This window comes from Thamnophis sirtalis, unplaced genomic scaffold (genome assembly GCF_051295495.1).
Source record: "Thamnophis sirtalis isolate CommonGarterSnake01/CBP01778 unplaced genomic scaffold, rThaSir2_p1.2 scaffold_4, whole genome shotgun sequence".
Lineage (NCBI taxonomy): Eukaryota > Metazoa > Chordata > Lepidosauria > Squamata > Natricidae > Thamnophis > Thamnophis sirtalis.
The window spans coordinates 59,607,686-59,630,497 of NW_028261384.1; the positions used below are offsets into that span (position 1 = coordinate 59,607,686).

General features: G+C 41.4%; 1 protein-coding gene across 5 annotated transcripts in view; it reads right to left on the minus strand.

The window, feature by feature from the left end:
* MYRIP (myosin VIIA and Rab interacting protein) overlaps positions 1-22,812 on the minus strand; it is a 236,258-nt gene that overhangs the window by 71,185 nt on the left and 142,261 nt on the right. For 3 of the 5 annotated variants that reach the window (XM_087713000.1, XM_087712996.1, XM_087712999.1), the window contains 2 exons: positions 10,700-10,797; positions 9,818-9,898 (listed from right to left, as the gene is read on the minus strand). In XM_087713000.1, coding sequence (XP_087569126.1) covers positions 9,818-9,898; positions 10,700-10,797 — 179 coding nt within the window. The remainder of the gene's footprint in view (positions 1-9,817; positions 9,899-10,699; positions 10,798-22,812) is intronic. The other 2 variants (XM_087712997.1, XM_087712998.1) reach the window with 2 other exon arrangements.

Sequence of the window (22,812 nt, forward strand, 5' to 3'; positions counted from 1 at the left end):
ATCATCAAGATCATCAATCCTGTTTCAGTTCGTTTGCAGCTGCCCAAGCATCTCAACCGTGTTTATCCTGTATTCCACGTTAACCTCATTAAGCCTGTTCGTGTTTCTACTTTACGTCCACCTGTGGACCCTCCGCCTGCCCCCCTGTTGGTTGATGGTGAACGACATTTTGAAGTTCGTGAGATATTGGACTCTCGGCGGCGGCGAAATCGGATACAGTACCTAGTGGCTTGGAAGCATTTCCCTCCATCTCATACCGAATGGGTGGACAAGTCCCATGTCCGTGCCCCCCGACTGCTTCGACAGTTTTATTCTGCTTATCCTGACAAGCCTTGACTTTTTCTCCCCCCCCCTTTTTTCTCTTCTGTTTTTTGTTGTTTGTCTGTTTGTTTGTGTTTTCTCATTTTCCAGGCCTGAATGCCTTTTTCCGGGGGACGGCTGGATGTCAGCCTCTGCTTTGCTGTTGCTTCGGCTGCCATGAAACGGGGAGGGAGGGCATGGTATTTGGGAGGGGTTACTCATTGTGCTGGAGGAAGGTTCTGGAGTTCAGCTGCTGGTCGGACTACGCATGCGTGGGCGATTCCCACCAGGACTAACGGCACTGACATTCCATCTTCGTGATGCCTTTTGAAGTTATCTCACACCTGACACTTGAGAGAATTATGATTGGACTGTAACTGTGATGCCAAGGGGTGGGGAATGTGCTATTCTATATATCAATCGCTTTCGCGCCTAAATAATCAGATTTCGCTTCGCTATGCCTTTAATCATTTATAATTAGTAAAAGTACACTTGATTTCTGCACATGGAGTCTTGTGGTCTTCTTTCCTAATTATCTAATGGAGAGGTGCTGACAGCGGGAGCATGCTCCTCAGAGGCGATGACATCACTTTGGTAGACTCAGTTCTATTGATTACTGACTGAGTTAACCCATGCATGACTGTTGTCTCCACCAATTTAGGAGAAAGTACATTGGGTAGTGGTTACAATGTTTAAAATGATAAAGTACAATAATATATAGATTATTATTCTCGTGTATGTGAAATTTGATATGTGAAACATAAAGAAAAGAACTAAAGCACTAACAGCTGCTGATAAGCAGCATTAGTAAAATACTATTCATTAAAACAGTTATGATAGTATTTTAAATAAATCATAAACATATTAGTATTTTTGAAGGCATTTCAAATCAAATCTTTATTCTGGTCATAGACCAGCATTAAGTAAAGATATTTTGCATGGTCTAAAAGCGATATCATATTTTAATCAGAGTATGACAAACATTTCGTCCAAAGTTTCATATGTAATATTGGTATAAATTTGTTTAAAATAAAAATTATCATGTTAAAAAGAGAAATATTCCTGTTTAGAATGTTAATAGATTTCTTTGATAATTCTAATGATTTGTTAAATCTGGTAAAGAGTTTGGATTTTAAATCAATGTCTGGGGAAAAAGCAGGCAAAATTCAAAAACTGAGTTCTGATAGAAACGAGAAAGAAAACGTGATTTGCTGTCAGAGCAAATTAGATAACAACAATGAAGAGTTAAATTAGTTATATCAACAAAAGAGGAAACAGCTTGTCTGTCTCTTTTTCAATTTTGTATAAAATCAGAAGTCTTCAGAGAAGAGAGAGAACACACATGCAGTTTGAAGATGCTGCTTCAAATCAAGAATATAATTTAAAATGAAACCACTTCATCACTTCATGTGGTGCCATTGAAGAAGATTATTATATTTCAAACCATTAGTGATATATTTTTATTTTCCCTTAATATTGGTATAAATCTAGAAGTTTATAGCTCATTCCGAAACTGCTTATTTCTTTCATTCTTGCTAAAAAAAAGTATGGGATATTCTTCAGACAAGCTTATCAGAATTTTGACTCCCATCCCAGAGTTATCTAGTCAAGGTGAGGTTTTGCAAATCTTTTGATCAGGGAAGCAAGGCCATGAAAATTTTGTGCCAAATTGTTCATTAAGATGGAGCATCTGCAAAGACTTGAGCACTCAATGCTGTGCACCAAAGGCCTTGGAGTATCTTTGTTACAAGAAATAAAGTTCCCAGCAGTTAAAGAGATATCATCTTGTTGGTACATTGCTTTTTTGTGTGTTTCTGTTTACTGTATTTTTCAGAGTATAAGACACACCTTTATCCCTCAAAAAAGAGGCTGAAAATCTGAGTGCATCTTATACACTGAATACAGCATTTTTTTGCCTCCTGAAATTCCGCCCCTTCACCAAAATGGCCGTGCAGAGCCTGTAGGCTTTCAGAAAGCTCCTGAGAGCTGGGTAAGGCAGAAAATGAGTGAATGAAAAACAGGGTGTTTTTTTGCTCAATTTTGCCCCCCAGCCCCCAGGAATATTCTATAAGCCTCCTAAAGGCTATGCATGCAATTTTTTTGACAAAAAACGGGCACGTTTTTCCAAAAAACAGGCTTTTCTTGCTCATTTGGGGGGGCACCCCCCAGGAGCACTCTGCAAGCCCCCTAAAGGCTATTCATGCATTTGGGTGGAGGAATGCACCTGTTTTCACGAAAAACAGGTTTTTGGGGGGAGGTTTGCAAAGTGCAAAAAAAATTTTTTTTAATTTGCCTCTTCAAAACCTTGGTGTGTCTTATACTCCGGTGTGTCTTATACTCTGAAAAATATGATAATTTACTTGTTACAGCTAAACAATAAAGTTTAAATTCTCCTTACCCATTAGTGTGTTCATTGTTTATAGATTCTCAAAAAACAGTTTTGAGAAGAACCACAAGTAACTGGACCCAAATTAATAAAAAAATAGAGGATTATGGTAAGGTTGCAGGATTGAAAATAAATAAAGAGAAAACTAAAATATTGGTTAAAAATCTTACAAATAAACAGAAAAAGATTTAATGAAGACAGATATTCAAATAGTTAAGAAAGGGAAATATCTAAGAAGTCAACTAACAGCAGGATGTGCAACTATTAAAAAGATAATTTAACATTAAATTAAACAGACTGTTACTTTAAATTTAAAAAAAGAATAACAGAATCGGAAGGGACCTTGGAGGTGTTCTAGTCTAACCCCTGCTTAGGCAGGAAACCCTATACCAAATGGTTATCCAATATCTTAATAAAAACTTCCAGTGTTGGAGCATTCACAACTTCTGGAGGCAAATTGTTCCACTGATTAATTGTTCTAACTGTCAGAAAATTTCTCCTTAGTTCTAGGTTGCTTCTCTCCTTGATTAGTTTCCACCCATTGCTTCTTGTCCTGCTCTCAGGTGCTTTGGAGAATAGCTTGACTCCCTCTTGTTTGTGGCAGCCTCTGAGATATTGGAACACTGCTATCATGTCACCCCAGTCCTTTTCATAAGACTAGACATAACCAGTTCCTGCAACCGTTCTTCATATGTTTTAGCCTCCAGTCCCCTAATCATCTTTGTTGTTCTTCTCTGCACTCTTTCTAGAGTCTCCACATCTTTTTTAGATCATGGCGACCAAAACTTGATGCAGTATTCCAAAAGTGGCCTTACCAAGGCATTATAAAATGGTATTAATACTTCACGTGATCTTGGTTCTATCCCTGTTTATGTAGCCTAGAACTGGCTTTTTTGGCATCTGATGCACACTGTTGGCTCATATTTAAATGGTTGTCTACTAGGACTCTATGATCCTTCTCACAATTGCTACTATTGAGCAAGGTACCACATATACTGTACCTAGGTATTTTTGTTTTTCTTGCCTAAATATAGAACCTTACTTTTTTCACCACTGAATTTCATTCTGTTAGATAGTGCCCAATATTCAAATCGGCCAAGATCCTTCTGTATCTTAAGCCTGTCTTGCGGAGTGTTGGTTATTCCTGTTAGCTTGGTGTCATCTGCAAATTTGATGAATTCCCTATCTATCCCCTCATCCAAATCATTGATGAAGATGTTGAAGAGTACTGGGCCTAAAACAAAACTGCATACTTCCCTCCATATAAATGCAGTTTCATTGTGTTGAGTGTGGTTAGTTAGCCAATTATGAATCCATCTGGTGGTGATGCTGGCTAACCCACATTTTTTTCTATTTTATCTAGTAGTAGGTTGTGGTCTACTTTATCAAATGCCTTACTGAAGTCCAAGTAAATTATATTGACAGCATTCTTCTGGTTCCCTAATGTTGTCACTTTATCAAATTACTGCAACAAATCAAATTAGATTTGGAGAAGTGGAAAAATCTACAACTATCTTTGATAGGAAGAATAGTTACTATAAAAATAAATATTTTGCCAAGATTACTATATTTGTTCCAAACAATACTGATAAAGCTGGGGGAAAATATTTTGTGGAATTAAATAAAATAATGTCAAAATATATTTGGCAAGGGAAAAAGAGCAAGAATAAGTCTGAAAATGTTACAAGCTTCCAAAAACAAAGGGTTCTTTGGATTGCCAGATTGGGAGTTTTACTATCAGGCTTCTGTGGGTGAAAGAACGGATAAATTTGAGGCAGGGACGATTATTAACACTGGAGGGACATGATCTGTAACTAGAGTGGCACATCTTTTTATGGTATGGGAAAAAGAAAATACATGAATATTTTCAAAGACATTATGTTAGAAATGCATTACTGTTAATGTAGGCAAAAATAAAAAAAACATTATTTGAAAATATCAGTCTGACTCTCCACTGGTAACTGATACATCCAAATGTTGTTAACACAGAAAACATTACAAGAAATAAGGACATTTTGAATGAAAAAGGGGAACTTAAAACTAAGCAAGAACTGAATAGTCAAGGGATTGATTTGGCATAGTGGCCACATGTATAAATACAATCAAGATATGAGAAAGATGCTAAAATGTATGGTTTTTATAAAGAACCAACAGAACTGGATCATATATTAACAGGAACAGATGAAAAACTAATTTAAAAATTTTATACGATCTACTGAGTATTAAAATGGAAGAAGAGCAAGCTTCCTGGGTGGAGCCTGCTGGTGGTGGCAGCAAAAAACCAGCTGCCTCCGAATTCCTGGCTATGTACCTGTTTAGAGGATCTTCCATCTGATGTCTTATCAGGTTTTCTTATCCTTCAGGCAAGAAGGAAAGAAGAAATTGTTTTGCTGGCAAATGCTCTTCGATTTTTGCAGCTTTTGTGCTTGCAGGGAGAGGGGGGGCTAGCCCAAAGCAGAATGGCTGTCCGTGCTGGGAACTTCAAACTGCCTTGTGCGGGACAAAGTAGGTCTCCCCCACTCAGTTCAAAGTTTTGATTGATTTAATCTTATCACGAGCTGGATCCGTATTACGTGGGCAATAATTGTTTATCAAGATTTTAGCTTCTTTTCTTTTTCTCCTCCAAAAAACTATTTACTTAGAGGCTTTTAAAATGGCGCCGAGCAGGCTGGTTTCTTCAGTAATAACGAACACTTTTTGTTAACTATTACAAGAATTCAAAACAAAGGAGAATGCTTATCATTTGTTTCACAATCGGCCAGCAGAAGCTTTTTAATTAGTTTCATTTCTACAAGATTTTCACTTCCTCATTAATCTTGCTAATCTGGAAGTTAAATGGTGATGAATCTGCTGAACTGTCTTGTTACAATGTTTACTCACTGAAAGTTTTGCCAAGCCTTAAACTTCAAAGTAAAAGGGGAACTCAGCTTCTTTACTTAAAGCTGCATATTCAGGCAACAGAGTTTTATTAATTGCAGGCAGATAAATTTTGAAATGGCTTCAAAACTAAATATTAATTTGAAGTCGTTACCCTCTACTTCCAGGGGCACATCCCCAGTGCCTGGCACAAAGCTGCAGCCTCCACTTCCTATGCCCCCTGCTGGGGATGTGTTAATGAAAGAATTTTTCCTGAGCAAACTAAGCGAGGCTCTTAATGCACTGACAATTAAAATGGAAGATAAGTTTAGAGATAATAGAGAGGTGATAAAGCAGGAGAGAAAAGAGGAAATAAAAGAAATGAAAGAAGAAATCAAAAGTGAAATAAAAGGACTTGAACAGGAGCTGTATGAGAAAATCGACGCTAAGGTTGTTAAAATTAGAGATGAAATGCTGAGACTTGTAACTGTATTGACAGAACATACTTCTGGAATGGAAGATACTCTAGAGGTTCTTAATGATGCCAATACTAACTTGACATTGAAAACAGAGGTGGTGGAACAAAAAGTGGAAAATGCTGAAAAAGAAATTATTATGATACAGTACCGACAAATGGAGTTTGAATTAAGAGTAAGGGGGCTGCGTGAGGAGAAACAGGAGAACTTGAAACAGATCCTATCGGAAGCTTTTGACCGCCTGATGGGAAGACCAGGGACCAACCTTGACTGGCAAATTGACAAAGCTTACCATGTTAATTCTTGGCTGGCAAAGCAGAAGCAGCTTCCTCGAGACATCGTTATATATTTTACTACAAGAGAGCTTAGAAATATGGTACTGCAAGCGTCTTATAACACTAAGCTTCAAATTGGCGGTCAAGACCTGATTGTTTTGAAAGAGATACCACCTCAAATGTTAAGAGCCAGGAGAGACTACGCTTTTTTTGGTTGAAGAACTTAGAAATCGTCAGATACAGTATAAATGGGAGCCAGAAAAAAGAGGCTATTTAAAGCGAATATATGAATTATGGAAACAACAATATCCAGATTCAAATGTTAGTGAACAACGACTAGCAGATCAAAGGTGATTTATTATATGGAATAAAGTGTTTAGTGAAGTTGAACTTGAGGAAATTCAGACAATTTGCAAAAATAAAAAAACATCACAAGCAGAAACAACAAATACTCAAGACACAACTAAAGATACTGTAGTAGAACTCCCAGAAGATGTCAGGGAGGAAATAACAACACCACCACCAGAACCAGATATCATTGAACCAACTGATGAACTAACTCAAAAACAAAAGAATTGAAGGACAAGATAATTGAGCATTTTCTGTCTAATGAGGAAAGGCAACGTTTACCATAATTAAAAACTGTGCCTAAGAAAATTTTGTCCCCTATTATGAAAATGGTTAATGCAGTGCTTTCAACAATCAAACCGGGATCCATCTTGGAAATGAATCAGTTAATATATAGTGCAGCTGTAATGGTTACTAAAGAACTAGGCATTAAAATCAAAGCACCTAGTCACACAATGGAAAAAGCATCAAAGCCAAAGTGGAAAATCCGATTAGAACAAAAAGTCAAAAAATTAAGGGCAGATGCTAACAACTTAAAGAACATGCATGAGCAACGGCTTAAAAACAACAAAACCATAGATTGGCTAATCAGAAGATATAGATTGGATACAAGAAACATCAATTAAGCTATAGAGATTGTAAAACAGAAGATAACAGCAACAGCTAGAAAAATTGAAAGATATGAGGCACGAATCATCCAATATAAACAATATCAGCAATTTCGATCAGACCAACGGTGTTTTTATCAAAGTCTTAATGTGTATGGTGACACCAAAAGTGAAAAACCAGAAAAGCAGGCCACAGTTGAATTCTGGAAAGAACTGTGGGAAAATGCAAAGGACTACAATAAGGAAGCAAAGTGGATACATGACTTTGAGAAACGCATTGGCAACAAGCAAATGCAAGTATTAGAAATAACAACTGAGATGGTCAAAAATCGAGTAAAAAAAAGTAAAGAATTGGACATCACCTGGAAATGACCTATTGCATGGTTTCTGGCTCAAATATCTTACCGGTTTTCATGCAATATTGGCCAGGCTACTGAATGAAATTTTACAAAATGGTCAAATTGATGAATGGTTGACAACTGGAAAAACATACTTGATTCAGAAGGATGCAACTAAAGGAACAATACCTGAAAACTACAGACTAATAACATGCTTGCCAACAACCTTCAAATTACTCACAGGCATTATTGCAGATAACATGATGGATTATTTGGAAACAAACAACATCTTGCCAGTAGAGCAAAAAGGCAACAAAAGAAGGAGCAGGGGCACAAAAGATCAGCTCCTAATTGATAAAATGATATTAGAAAATTGTAAGAACAGAAAAACGAACTTGAATATGGTCTGGATTGATTACAAAAAGGCATTCGACTCATTGCCACATAGTTGGATCATAAAATGCTTAGAAACAACTGGCATTAGCAAAAATATTACATCCTTTACTGAAAAGGCGATGTAACAATGGAGAACTGAGTTGGCAGTAGGGAATGAGAACTATGGAATGGTTAATATCAAGCAAGGAATTTTCCAGGGTGATTCACTTTCACCTCTTCATCATCGCGATGATCCCACTATCAGGAATCTTAAAAAAAAATGAAATTAGGCTACCAAACAGCCAAAGAAGCTGAAAAAATTTCTTATTTATTATATATGGATGATTTGAAACTCTATGGAAAGTCAGAAATAGAAATCCAATCACTGACAAACACAGTCCGAGTTTTCAGCACTGATATTTCAATGCAGTTTGGCATGGAAAAATGTGCCACTGTATCCATAAAAGGGGACAAAATCACTGCATGTGAGGGAATTGAAATGCCCAATGGCCAACTAATTAAATGCAATGAAAATGAAGCCTACAAATATTTAGGCATTCTGCAGTTGGATAACATCAAGCATGGAGAAGTAAAAACTATTGTCAGGGGAGAGTACACCAACAGAGTTAGGAAAATTTTGAAATCTAAATTGAATGGTGGAAATACAATCAAGGCCATAAATACCTGGGCAATACCAGTTATAAGATACACAGCTGGTATAGTTAGTAAAGTGAACAGTGAAAAAACTTGGTTATGGTTAACAGCAGGTACATTAAAGAAAGAAACAGAGTCCCTAATCCTGGCTGCGCAAGAACAAGCTATCCGCACAAATGCCGTTAAGACCAAAATCGAAAAATCCTCTGATGATGCCAAATGCAGACTTTGCAAAGAAGCTGATGAAACTGTTGATCACATACTCAGCTGCTGTAAAAAAAATCACGCAGACTGATTATAAATTGCGGCACAATTCAGTAGCACAAATGATCCATTGGAATTTGTCCAAAAATAAAACAGCAACAAACTGGTGGGAACATCAGCCTGAAAAAGTCATCGAAAATCAGATGGTCAAAATCTTGTGGGATTTTTGCATACAAACGGACAAAATACTGGCGCATAATACCCCAGACATCACACTGGTTGAGAAAAATAAGGTCACAATCATAGACATCACAATACCAGGTGATAGCAGGGTCGCTGAGAAGGAACATGAAAAAATCGCAAAATACCAGGACTTAAAAATTGAAATTCAACGATTATGGCACAAACCAGCAGTGATAATTCCAGTGGTAATTGGCACACTGGGTGCTATTCCAAAAGCACTGGAATTACATTTGAAACAGTTAAAAATTGACAAGATCACCATCAGTCAAATGCCAAAAGCCGCACTGCTTGGATCTGCACACATATTACAAAAATACGTTACGACGTCCTAGGCCCCTGGCCCTGGGTGGGGCCCGACTAGTAACCAATGCCAAATCCCGCGAAACAACTGGTCGCTGTGATACAATTGTATAATAATGCTATTTCTCAAGAACAAGTGTACTCAGACAGAACACTGTTCATATAAACATCGGATTTTTATGCTTAATATTAAAAAAAAAATTTAAATAAAAAATTATTTTCGCCACTTTTGGCAAAATACTTCATTAGAACAAAAGTATCAACTTAAAGCCGGAAATCCTTGCATAAACCAATACATTCTATGTAATCCACTACTAGTGATTAAATGTGATTAAAAATATTGTGAACTTACAATTTGTAATAAATTATGTAAAATGCAAATTAATATTAAAAAGACATACATTATTATTCTTAATGATAAATTCATCTAAACAGTGCAATCCTTGCATCATACCTTCTGGACAATACTGGTAGCAAGCTCTTCTATCAGTTCTTCTTTATGATCTTGCAAATAACAAGCTTCATACTGTTTGTCCTCAAAAAGATATGCAGGTAAGCATTAATACTCAAAAAATTCAAATTTTAAAATGGCCATAATCGTTTAAAAACACTATAAAACAAATCCCATTTTGTAAAATTAAATCAATTACCCACATAAATACAAGGGATCTGCTTAATTGTTCAGTGTCTGTGTGTGTGTGTGTGTGTGTGTGTGTGTGTGTGTGTGTGTGTGTCTGAAACATTCCAGGATTTGTCCACCTGTCTATGGCCACATTGGTAGAAGATAAGGTATGCATGTATATACATTTGTGTATAAATGCATTTATAAAAGTTGAACAATTTTTTATTTGTTTTTGAATTATATATTTTTTGGGAAGACTCTCCTTATGTACTAATTATTGAACACCAAGGAAACTCCAGCTCATCTTCCTGATGTCTTCTTTTAATGATAATTGAACACGTATCTGTTCAACCAAATATTTCAGGAATAGCAATTATTTTTAAAAATAAATTATATTTGATTTTTGTATGTTTCTTGTTTCTTGAATAGGTAATATATTGCCTGCTTTTACTTGTGGATACTTCGGAGAAAGAATGCAGAAAAATAAATATTGCTGCTGTGATAATAAAGAGAAGTAGGGAAATGGTATATGAATGATTAATATGATAAAATGTAAAATAATTAAAAATGAAAAGAAATAAAATAAAATAATGGAATAGAATAAACTGTAGTAATATTGGCCTGTAAATGTACTGCCTTTTCTAATTGAGCAAGAAACGCATACTACTAGAAGGAATATTTTTTTTATTAAATGAAAAAAAAAATCTTTCTTACCAAGCTGTCACTGTATATCCCTGCCTTGGAAATAGCTTCTTCTATTACTTCTTCTGCAACATGCAAGGCTACAGCAACAGTTCTTAACATGCTACGTCCTAAGCAAGGAAGGTAAAGTATTCATGACATTTATACAAGGGAAAAGATAATTAAGATAGAAAGTCTACAACTGCTTTCTCAAAAAAGAGATCCTTCCATTAACAATACATTGCTGTAAACCAAGTAAAGTTTTTTTTCCCATTTTAGTATTATACAATATTTCTTCTAGCCAGTGAATGTCAACTGTCTCACTAGGTTATTCAACAAGGGAAACTACTGAGACTTTTTTTTAAACCAAGAATATAACTTTACTGAAGATTCCATGTAGTTACAGAAGTAGAAAAGCCAGTTCTAATGATTCACTCGAAAAGAGCATAGGAAAACTCCCTTTCCCCTTTGGATTCATTTGCACTATCTTTATTTTGGGAGTGATCTGTGTGCCTCGGGCTTCCTCAGCTGAGTGACCTGAGTGTTGAGTCCATCTCAGGCTTCCAGTCAGTACACTTGCATTCCAAATTTCCCTTCCAAACCTCCCTTACATTCCAATGTCGTCTGTCCCCCCCCCCTTCCTGTTACAGTTGTCTGGTTGCAAGTGGGACTGTGTAGAGAGTCAACCATGATAGTTTGTGCCCAAATATTTTTATTTTTAACACAAAAAAATATGGAAACCTTTTTAATTATAATTAGATGGCTAACTAGATTACAAAACAGTGTGTGTGCCAATACATTGCCATTAAAAACAATTATATCAGAAGCTCAGTAAAACAAATTTCATCCATCAAAAATGTTTTCAATGTTCATTAAAAAATGTTGAATGCTATAAATAGTACTTGCAACATAAGTCATTCATTCTAGAGGGTACACAAATCTAATGTCAAGATTCTGACTAACAAACCCAAGCAAATCAGGACTCTGAGGCAAGATGTTCCCTCAAACAACTTCTTTATTGGGTAAACCATATCAGCACACTTGAAAACCAACTCTGAATCTTTCTTGCAGTTTCAGCATAATTAAAATCTATAAGCACCCCTTCCCCACTGTTGCTAGTCATGTTGGCCTATCAGATAAATTGGTGGGCTCCTCAGGCACTCTTCTCCTCCTCCCTCCATCACCTGCGAGATCATCTTGGTTCTCACGAGAAAATTCAATGTTGTGTCTAGCAATGCATTCCAATCTCCCCACTCCCATACAATGTGGCAATGATGAACCAGGAAAATGGTTTCTAGCAGGTTCAGTTCAGTGTTGACTCCCCCTAATGGGCGAGAAATATCTGGAAAACATTGATGTAAACAGTTTAGTCTTGCTTCTATCCACCCCTCCCATCCACAAGTGCTTCTTCAATTTGTGGGGGTTCTTTTCATGGGATTTTTCTAATTAATCTTTCTGCCTTCATGTCCTTGCACTTCATCCAGGTAGCTTCTGATAAGGAGGTAGCCTTTCCATTGCACTGAGCCTCTCCTTTTGTAATCTAGAGTCTTAAGCTTTTTTTTCACTTCATAATGGGGTTCTCCTTCCACCATGATTAGATTCAGAGCAGCTTGTTCAGCTGGCTGGAGTGCTGATCTCATTACCGGTTTCAATAAGCTACTGAGGAAAGCCGGATGCACTCTCCCTAACAGCATAGAAGTTTTAGTTCTACCTTGATTGGGTTGATGATTTTTATGATGGGGAAAAGTCTTATAAATTTGGGACCCAGTTTTCTACATGGAAATTTCAATTTTAAGTACTTGGTGGAGAGGTAAACTTTCTCTCTTATGTGAAATGGTTTTTTGGGGGAATGTCTCTTATCTGCCTGTATCCTTTGTGCTTCTGCAGCTTTGGCTAGTGCCTTCTTCACATTTCCCCAAGCATTTTGTGGTGAGCCCACCTACTTTGTTAAGTTGACTGTGGACGGGGGTTCTCAGGGAAGCTCTGGCATGGGAATGAATTCTATCCATAGCTACCTTAAAGGGAATGAGTCATGTGCTGCTGTGGACTGCATTATTATATGCCACTTCAGCAAATGGCAATAGGTCTGCCAATTAGTTTGCTGGTGTTAATATAACATCTCAAATACTGCTTTATCATTGCATTTGTATGTTCTGCCACCCCATTTGTACTCAGATGAAAAGCTGAGCTAAGTTCTTGGGAGGACTCAATCAGTCTTACAAACTCCCTCCAAAATTTTGCCGTGAACTGGACCGCTCGATCTGTAATGATTTGCCTTGGAACTCCATGCAGCCAGTAGATATGTTTCAGGAACAGTCTGGCCAGTTTCTGAGCTGAGGGGAGACCAGAGCAGCCTACAAAATGAACCTGTTTGGAAAAAAAGGTTGGTTACGGTCCAAATTATGATGTCCCCCCGCCCCATTTCCAGGAGTTCTACTATAAAGTCTATTGTGATCTCTTCCCAGGGTTGTGAAGGCTCAGCCACTTGCCTCTTTTTTATGGCCGCGCATATGGCACAGCTTTTTATGTAACTCTCAATATCTTTCTATAGTCCCAGCCACCAGAATTGTCTCTTGGTCAGGTGTCATATTTTTAGGAATCCAAAATGGCCACTTTGTTTAACATCATGGCTTTTCTGTAGCAATTGAATCTGGAGGGTGCTGGGAATGTACAACTTAGACCCCTTCCATGTCAGTTCCTCTCTGAGAGGAAGTGTACTTCAGCCAGGAGTCAGATTTTTAACTCAACTTTAAGTTTCTGGTGGAAGCCTTCCCAAAGCTGTTCTGATGCTTTCCGGGTTTGCTGTCTTGTAATGGCTTGTGCTACCTTTTATGTGAGGGGGATGATGGCATTGATCACTTCTTCCCTGTTGCTTTTGTATTGCAGCATTCGGGACAGAGTGTTTGCTAGGATATTTCCCCCAGGGATGTACTTCAGTGTGAAATTGAAACAGTTAAAGTCCATTGGACTTGTTTTGGAAAATTTTTCCAAGGGGTTCTGAGTGTCTCCAGGTTTTTTTTATCAGTCCTGGCCTCAAAAGGCACTTTACTCCCCTTGAGAAACTGGTGCCAGGTTATTAGGGTCCATCGGCTAGAGAACACCTTTTCCCACACTGCCCGTTGCCTTTTCAGGGTCAGTGAGTTCCTAGAGGTGTAGGCACAAGGTTGCAGATTTCCATCTTGATTTTTCTGGAGGAGCACTGCCTCCAATCGCTACATCAGTAACATCTACTTTGATGACAAACAGTTCCTCAGGGTTTGGGTGCTTATGGACTGGTTCCTCTGCAAACAGTTGCTTGAGTACCTCAAATGCTCTCTGGAATCCATAGTCCATTCTAGTGGCTGACCAGGTCATGGCTTGAGGGGGCTCCCCGTTTTCATCAGTTTGGTGATTGGCAGAGCTATCTTGGCAAATGAGGGGATGAATTGCGGGTAAAAATTTGCAAAGCCTGAGAAGACAGGAAGTTCTCCAGCTGGACAGACGTGGGAGGTGTGGGCTCTTAAGAGTCTCACATGAACCCTGTCTGACAAACCATCTCTGAAGATTCTTTTGAATCAGAACTTAAGAAGGGCAGCATCTGATCAGACCCTGAGGGAATCAACAGATCCCTCGTGGGTTAGAGACTTGCCTATGAATCAGAGTCAGGGAGGCAGCCATCAACATGGCTGACAAGATGCTAGCTTTTTGTCAAGCAAATCGAACAGAAGGAGGAGACTGGGAGAGATGAAAGACCTGATAAGAGAATTTATTTAATCCACAACTACAAACTGCACCTGGAAAAGGCAAAGAAATCTTGAGAACATAAATAATATTGATGGTCAGATAGGGACTTTTTTTTTTCAAATGAAAAGGAAGGTGGAGGGTTGTAACACCCCACCCCCCGAAACTCTTTGTTTGTTATTCGTGGAAGTAGTCTGGGCGTCTGTGCACGCGCTGAGAGCGTCTCAGTAAGGGTGTGGCCACCGCCGAAGAAGGAGTGCCAGTATCTCTGCTCTGTTGGATTGGCTATGGGAACAATGCTGGAGGGTCCACCCTGGCCATGGCGCCAGTTTGCAAAGATAAGTGTCCCGGCGAGAACGAGGCGGGCTGTGCAGCATCAGAGCTAGTTGTGGTTTGTTGGTCGGGCCGGCAGGCGGCGTTGTTAGGGCTGGATGTCTCAGGAATGGCTGGATGGTCCATGGGCCTCCCTGCAACTCATCGGCGAAGCTGGTCTACATGCCTCCGCCAATGTCTCCCATCACCAAGTAGGGCCCTGTAGGAACAGGGCCCAGTTACGTCTGAGATGACGCCAGGAATCCACTTTGGGTTGCCCACAAAATTCCGGGTGAACACCCCCTCACCCACCAGAAAAGCACGAGAGGGGGAAGGCTGGAACATAGAGGAAGGGGTGTAGTGGGGGTGCAGACAGTCTAAAGTAGTGCGGAGTTTGCGGCCCATAAGGAGTTCTGCAGGGGATTTACCGGAGACAGGGCAAGGAGTGGTGTGTTGGAAACATAGGTAAGTGGGGAGCTGGGTAGACCAGGGCAGCAGAGCCATGCGACAGAGGGCCTCCTTGGCAGAGCGCACAGCGTGCTCCACCAAGCCATTCCCCGCAGGGTGGAACAGGGCCACAGGACCATGGCAAATGCTGAGGCCAGACAGGTAGAGTTGGAATTCAGAGGAGGAGAATTGGGGGCCGTTATCCGAGACCAATACATCCGGAAGGCTATGGGTGGTGAATAGGGATTCAAGGACGCGGATGGTGGCTCCAGAGATTGTGCTCTTCATGGGGAAGAGCTCAACCCACTTGGACCATGAATCCACGACAATAAACAAAGTGAGACCCTCAATAGGACCCAGGAAGTCGACATGCAGCTGACTTCATGGGGCATGGGGCAGCTCCCAGTCCCGGTGTGGGGTGGCAGGAGGTGCCGGCTGCACCTGCTGGCAAGCCGGGCAAGCCTGAACCCAGGCTGTAATGTCCGCATCCATGGAGGGCCACCAGACATAGCTCCGCCCGAGGCTTTTCATGCGGACAATGCTTGGGTGCCCTTCATGGAGGCGGGTGAGGACAGTGTGGTGGAGGAAGGAAGGAATGACCACATGGCCATCACAAAGGAGGCAGCCCTGGAGCACAGAGAGTTCCGTACAGCGACGGAAGAAGGGAAAGAGGGTAGGGTCTGGAGAGCTGGCAGGCCAGCCCCAGCGGACAGCGTCGATGACAGCTTAAAGGACAGGGTCAGAGAGGGATGCCAGTGCGATATCAGAGGATGACATCGGCAGATGGAGATCCTCAATCAAACAAATGGAGTTAGTCAGGGCAGGGTCATCAAGCAAGGTAGGCAAAGGGCAGCGGCTCAGAGTGTCCACATGCCCCATATAGCGGCCGGTCTTGTGGAGAAGGGAGTAGGAATAGGAGACTAAGAACTCGGCCTACTGGGACATGCGGGGGGAAATGATAGGGGGAGTAGGCCGTCGCCAGCAAGAATCCCCAGCAATGGCTTATGGTCGGTGAGGATGGTGAAGGGACGGCCATAGAGATAATGGTGAAACCTTTTTACCCCGCAACGGAGGCTAGTGCCTCCTTATCCAACTGGCTGTAATTTCGCTTAGTTTTGGATAAGGTGCGGGAGTAAAAAGCAAGGGGAGCCTCCGACCCATCAGGGTAGGCGTGGCTCAGCATAGCCCTGACCCCAAAGGGGGAGGCGTCACAAGCGAGGAGTAAGGGCAGGTGCTTATCAAATTCAGCTAGGACGGGCGGGGAGGTCAAAGAGTGTTTGACAGCCATGAGCGCATGAGCCTCATGGATGGTCCAAACCCAGGGAGTGGAGCTGTCCAGCAGCTGGTGGAGAGGGTCCACGAGAGAAGCCTTATGGGGGATGAAGGCAGAATAAAAGTTGAGGAGGCCCAAGAAGGCCTGCAACTCAACTTTGTTGGAAGGGATAGGAGCAGCTAGGATGGCCTCAATCTTGGAGGGGGCCAGATGGATGCCGGCCTGGTCTATCCAATAGGCAAGGAAAGGCACAGCAGGCACCCCTAATTGGGACTTGGAGGCTTTTAAGTGGAGGCCAGCGGCGTGGAAACACCGCAAGACTGCCCGCAGTATTTCGATGAGCCCTGGTTTGTCGTCAGCGACAATCAGGACATCGTCAAAATATGGGGTGACCCCAGGAATGCCATGGAGCAAACGCTCCATGAGGCCCTGGAAAATGCCAGGGGCCACGCTAATCCCAAACTGAAGGTGCTTATATTTGAAAGCCCTATGGTGCGTGACAATTGTCTGTGCAGCCGTGGAGGCAGCATCAACAGGCAGCTATTGATACGTCTGCGCCAAATCAAGTTTCGCAAAAATTTTACCCTTGCCTAGGGTGTGCAGGACATGTTGAACAACTGGCACCGGATAGGGGTGCAATTGCAGGGCCTTATTGACGGTGGACTTAAAATCACCACAGATCCTAATGGATCCCTCGGCTTTCATGGGAACTACAATGGGGGTTTCCCAGGGGGCAAAATCCACCGGCTCCAAAACGCCCTGGGCGAGGAGCTTATCAAGCTTCGCGTCAACCTTAGCCTTTAAAGCCAGGGGAAGGTGCCGCGCCTTCAAACGGATAGGAGCAATAGTGGGGTCAAGGCTGAGGGAAATAGGGGTACCAGTATAGCAGCCCAAAGTGGGGGGAAAACATCTGCAAATTCGGACAAGAGGGAGGAGAGGTCATCCCCTAGAGGCGGGGAAGGAGAGATCGAGTGGACTCCAGAAATAGACAGCCCCAAAGCCCGAAATCAATCCAACCCCAGAAGGGAGGCTAAGGGACTTTTTACAATAAGGAGTGGGAGGCGGCCGCTGAAGTTGCCATAAAAAACCCTGAAATGGCCGCAGCCCAACAGGGAGATAGGGTTGCCCTGGTAGTCATGGAGATGGCAGCGGGCGGGCACAAGTTGGCTCTTCTGGTAACGGGGCAAGAGAGTGTGAAGGGAGTCCCAGGACATAATGGACCTAGCAGAGCCAGTGTTCAACTCCATAGAGCAGGGCCGTCCGTCCAGGAGGATGTGGAGATGGAGCTTACCCCGAGCCCCGAGGGAGGAGGAAGAGGCTGAGTCAACCAGCCACTCAGGATAAGTGTCGGCCGCATCCCCTACAGAAAGGCAGTTTTGGTGGCGGGCAGCAGGAGGGGCCTGAGAGCGGTAGGCAGCAGCAGGCAGGCTGGTTGGGCGTTGGTCCGGCAGGGCGGACTTGCAGATGGAAGCCAAATGTCCCTTCTTGCCACACTTGCGGCATACAGCGATGTGGAACCAGCAAGTAGATCGGGCATGCCGGCCGCCACAGCTGAGGCAGGAACGGCCGTCCTTAGGCGCAAGAGCCTGCAGGTGGTCAATGGCTAGATCGAGCTCAGCCTGGAAAACGTCAGAGGCTTGTTGGTGGTAGACAGAGTTGGCAGGAACCTGAGGCAAAGTAGCTGGAGGGAAATGGCAGAGATTGGGTGTGGACCAATCAGCCATTTCATAGGCACAGGAATCATCAACTGCAATCTTAAGTGTCAGTTCGGAACGTGAGAGGATGCGACGGTGTAGATGGACGTCTCTGAGGCCATAAATAAATTGCTCCAAAAGAGCATCATCCAGATCAGAAAACTCAGTTAATGGCTGTAGCCCAAAAGGTAGCCACGTATTGGCTGATGGAATGCCCTTCTTTCTGGACACAGCGGCGGGAGAACTGGCGCCGCACATAACGGGAGGGCGCGGGCTCGTATTGGAGCTTAAGCCAAGACAGGAGCAGGTCCCAAGGCACAGAGTAGACCAGGGAGGGCGCGGAGAGAGCTCAAGCTGTAGTGAACATCTCAGCCCCACAGTAGTGAAGGAAAATGCCGCGTTTCCTGTCAATTGACAGGTCCATGAGGTCATGGGCGAGAAGAAAACATTCAAAGCGTTCCAAGAACGCATCCCATGCCTCAGACTCTGGCCTGAATGGCGCAAAAACAGTAGCGGCATCCATGGGAGGCATGCAATAAGGATCCGGTTCTCCAGTCCTCATCGCCAGTTTTGCGTTCTGAGGTAAATGACTGAGGAGACCGGTTAACAGCAACTAGAACAGTTTATTCGAACAGAACTTAAGACAAGCAACAGGCAACCAAACCTCCATCTGACAGCTATTTATACAAGGAGCTGTCAGATGGGGAACCAATGGGAGTGCAGGGTTTCTCCCACCAAGAAGCAGGCGCATCCTGGCCAATCAGAGGTGCCTTGCACAGCGCCATCTGCTGGCCAGGACACAACACACTCAATTATAAACTCCAAATTTGGTTTTGGATCTTAAACAGAAACCAATACTTTTACTTTGTTTGAATTACTTCCAACTAATATAATTAAGAAAAAAGCATGTCTTCTTACTGATAATAGATAATTTAACTTTGACTGTGCGGGAAGTTTTAATTAATCAACTGCCATAAATCAGAATTTGGAAAAGCAGAAGACAGAGAAGAACTTTTGGCTGATTACAAATTTATTACAAGTGATTTATTTTGAGCAGTTATTAAAGGAAAGAAGAATAAATATCGGACCTGGGAAATATGAAGGTTTTTTTCTCTCTTCTACTCTCTCTGCTGCAAAAGATTAAGATGGCGTTAGCTTCTCTTCCAGTTTTAAAGAAGTTGGATTAACCAAACTTAAGGTGGACCAGAATTTTGAAATAAGATTTGTACAACTAACTGCAATTTTGGAACTGGATATTAAGGAAGAACAAAAGACTAAGATGGCTCCCATTGCTTTTTTTCCACAGCAGTTGAAGTAGATAAATCTAAGGTGGACTAGAACATTGAAACAAGGATTGTATAACCAACTATAACTTTGAAACTGGACATCATGGAAACTTAGGAATTAGAAGAACTATGTGAAATTACAAAAATATGCATAAAACAGTAAAATCATTAAAATCAAGCCAAACAGAATTTTGAACACAGAGAAGCAGAGATCTAAAGAAGAATTCAAAGAAGAAGAAGAAGGGGGACAAAGTGAAGGGGGAGAAATGGGGGAAAATAAAAAGCAGACAAAAAATTCCATCAGTCTTGGAATTGTTATAGGGAAAACTGCAAAGAGGAGGTGTCCCAACAAAAGGGGGGGGGGGGAAGCAGGCAAAAGTGATTTTGAAGGTTGTTAGTGGCATAAGGAAAATTGAAACAGAAAGCTATGTCCCAACAAAGAGAAATATAAAATATTTTTGTGAGGGGGGCCTGGGGAAAATTGGTGGGATTGGAGGTGTTAAAACAAAGAAAAGGAAGAAGACGGGAACAGAGAAGTGGACAAAAGTCTTACTAGGAAAAAATCAGATATTTAGATATGGGAAAATACAAAGCAAGATAAGGGTTTTATTCCTAAATATGACAATAAAATGTAATTGCTAAGCCCAAAATATATGGAACATGGATAAATATTAAACTGATATAGGGAGGTTGTAAAACAGAGGTTTGTGCTTCACTTTTTTACATGATAATCAAGAGCCGAAGTGGCACAGTGGTTAAATGCAGCACTGCAGGCTACTTCAGCTGACTGCAGTTCTGCAATTCGGCTGTTCAAATCTCACCGGCTCAGGGTTGACTCAGCCTTCCATCCTTCCGAGGTGGATAAAGTGAGGACCCGGATTGTTGTTGGGGGCAATATGCTGACTCTGTAAACTGCTTAGAGAGCGCTGAAAGCCCTATGAAGCGGTATATAAGTCTAACTGCTATTGCTATTGCTATAATTAAAATGACAACAGAAGGATAACTAAACATGAGTTAAAATATATGACAGATGGATATATAGAGAACTTTTAAGATGATGAATAAAGTGAGATGTTCACTGCTTGTTATTTTACATAATAGATTAAGGGAATTGTAATGAACATTGAACAGCGCGTTTTGTCATTTATAGATAATTTAAGGATAATTTAATCCAAGATAAGGAAAAATAGAGAGGGAACATGGAATATATCTACAATGAGAAATTACTGAGATTTAAAGACAGAATCACAAATTGGGGGTGCGTAAGGATGTATAATTATATAAAGATGATGAGAAGAGCTAGGAATTGTAACCAGGTCTAGCTCTTGACCAAAATTAGACGTGGTGATGGTGTTTAAAAGTACCATGACTCTCTCTCTCTCTCTCTCTCTCTCTCTCTCCCTCTCTCATATATATATATATATATATATATATATATATATATATATATATATATATATATATATATATATATATATATATATATATATATATATATATATATATATATACACACATACATACATACATACATACATACATACACACACACACACACACACACATACACACACACACACACACACACACACACTTTTTTGCTCTATTTTTCTTTTTCAAGAAAGGATGTCAAAATTAAATATGTATATTGAAAAGGAACTATAAATACCATCAACATAAAATGGAACTTGCTCAGAAGCTGAAATACACCAAGTAAATGAGATGAAGAGTGGGAAGAAAAAGAGAGAGGTAAAGGAAGAGAGGAATAGGAAAGAGGGCAAGGAGGGGGAAGAGGAGGAGGGAAATGAGCAGTGGAAAGGTGGGAGAGGAGGAGGAGAGAGGAATAGGAAGTACAGTAGGGAAGGGGGATAGAAGGAAGAAAGGAGGAAGGGAGGAGGAGAGAGAGGGAGAAGAAAATAAGGACAAATATGGTGTACGGAGAGCAGAAGAGCTAAATAATTGTGTTTTGGGAATAGATGGTAAGATGAATTGATGTAAACATTTAACAATACAAAACGATGCTGGCTATGTAATAGTATACATGTGATTATGTTATGAAAATAAAAAAAATAAAAAAATTACTATACAAATTTTTTTGCAAAGCCTAGGAAGCTCTGCAGTTGCTTATAGGTTTGAGGGGGTTGCCATTCCAAGATAGCCTTCACTTTCCCTGGGTACCCTCACTTGATATCACTTTCTTTTCTTTAAATACTACTGTGGCCGCTATGCAGGACTTGGCACATGAATGAATCCCTTGGTTAGGTCTATGTACTATGTACTTCCTCAGTTCCTTCATCTCCCTTGGAGTCATGACCCCAAATCTCGGGTTTGGGGAACTTTGCTCCTGATAAGACCTTGATTGCACAGTCAGTGGAGTAATGAGGTGGGGAAGCATATAACATTCCTTTTTGCTGAACACATCTGCCAGGTCCCGATATTCCCTGGGGATTGACTGAGTGCCCAGTGGGGTTTCTGATGTTTCCTTTAGCCACTCTTTGTTCATTTGGATAGGGGTTTGGCAGGCAGTCCCTCCCCTGAAATTTCTTTGGGGAAGGGAAGGCTCTCTTCCTAGCTTCATCTTCCTCCATCCCTCTTTCCATCAGATCATTGGGCCCCATTTGTCCAACCAGGAAAGCCCTAGGATCACTTTCTCTATCTTTGGGACTATTATAAAGCGAATGATCTCCCAGTGTTTGCCCATCTCTAGCCATACTGGCTCAATTAGGTGTGTTGCAGGGGATCCTCCTATTGGTGACCCATCCACCTGTTCAAATCTCATGGCCTGGAGCAGTTTTTGTGCTCAGATTCCCAATCTTAGCACAGTTGGCAGGCTGATTAGGCAATGGGTGCAGCCTGAATCTATCAGGGCATCCACCTCTCCTTGTACTTTGGATACCCTGATTTTTGTGGGGATAGCAAAGGGACAAATGACCTCACTTACCATCGAGTCATGTTCGTTTTCATGCTTGCTGTCATAGAGCAAGGGTTATTGGCCTTTCTCGGCTGGAGTTCCCTTTTCCTCACTTGAGGGAGAGGCGACTTCTACAGCCTGGGCGTGCCAGGTTTAGTTTTACTTGGCCCCTATCTGCAGTTTCTTTGGCTTGGTTGTGATTGGTGGATTACTCTTTGGTTGGCATGTGGGTGCTAAGCACTTGGCTGCCTGGTGGCCCTGCTGGCCATACCTGAAGCACTTGATGGGTGTTTGGGGCATGACAGGAGGGGATTCCATGACCATAGGTGTGGTCGTCCATCATCCGAACTGGCGCCACTCCTGGCTCTGTTTTAGCTTCGTCTCAGATGCTCCCTTCCTTTTATACTGTTTCAGCTCAAGATCCAGCATGATTGCTATCCAGTATCAGTGCTGGGTCCACTTGGGGACTCCTCGGTAGATGCAGGGCTGGGGCAGCTCCTGGT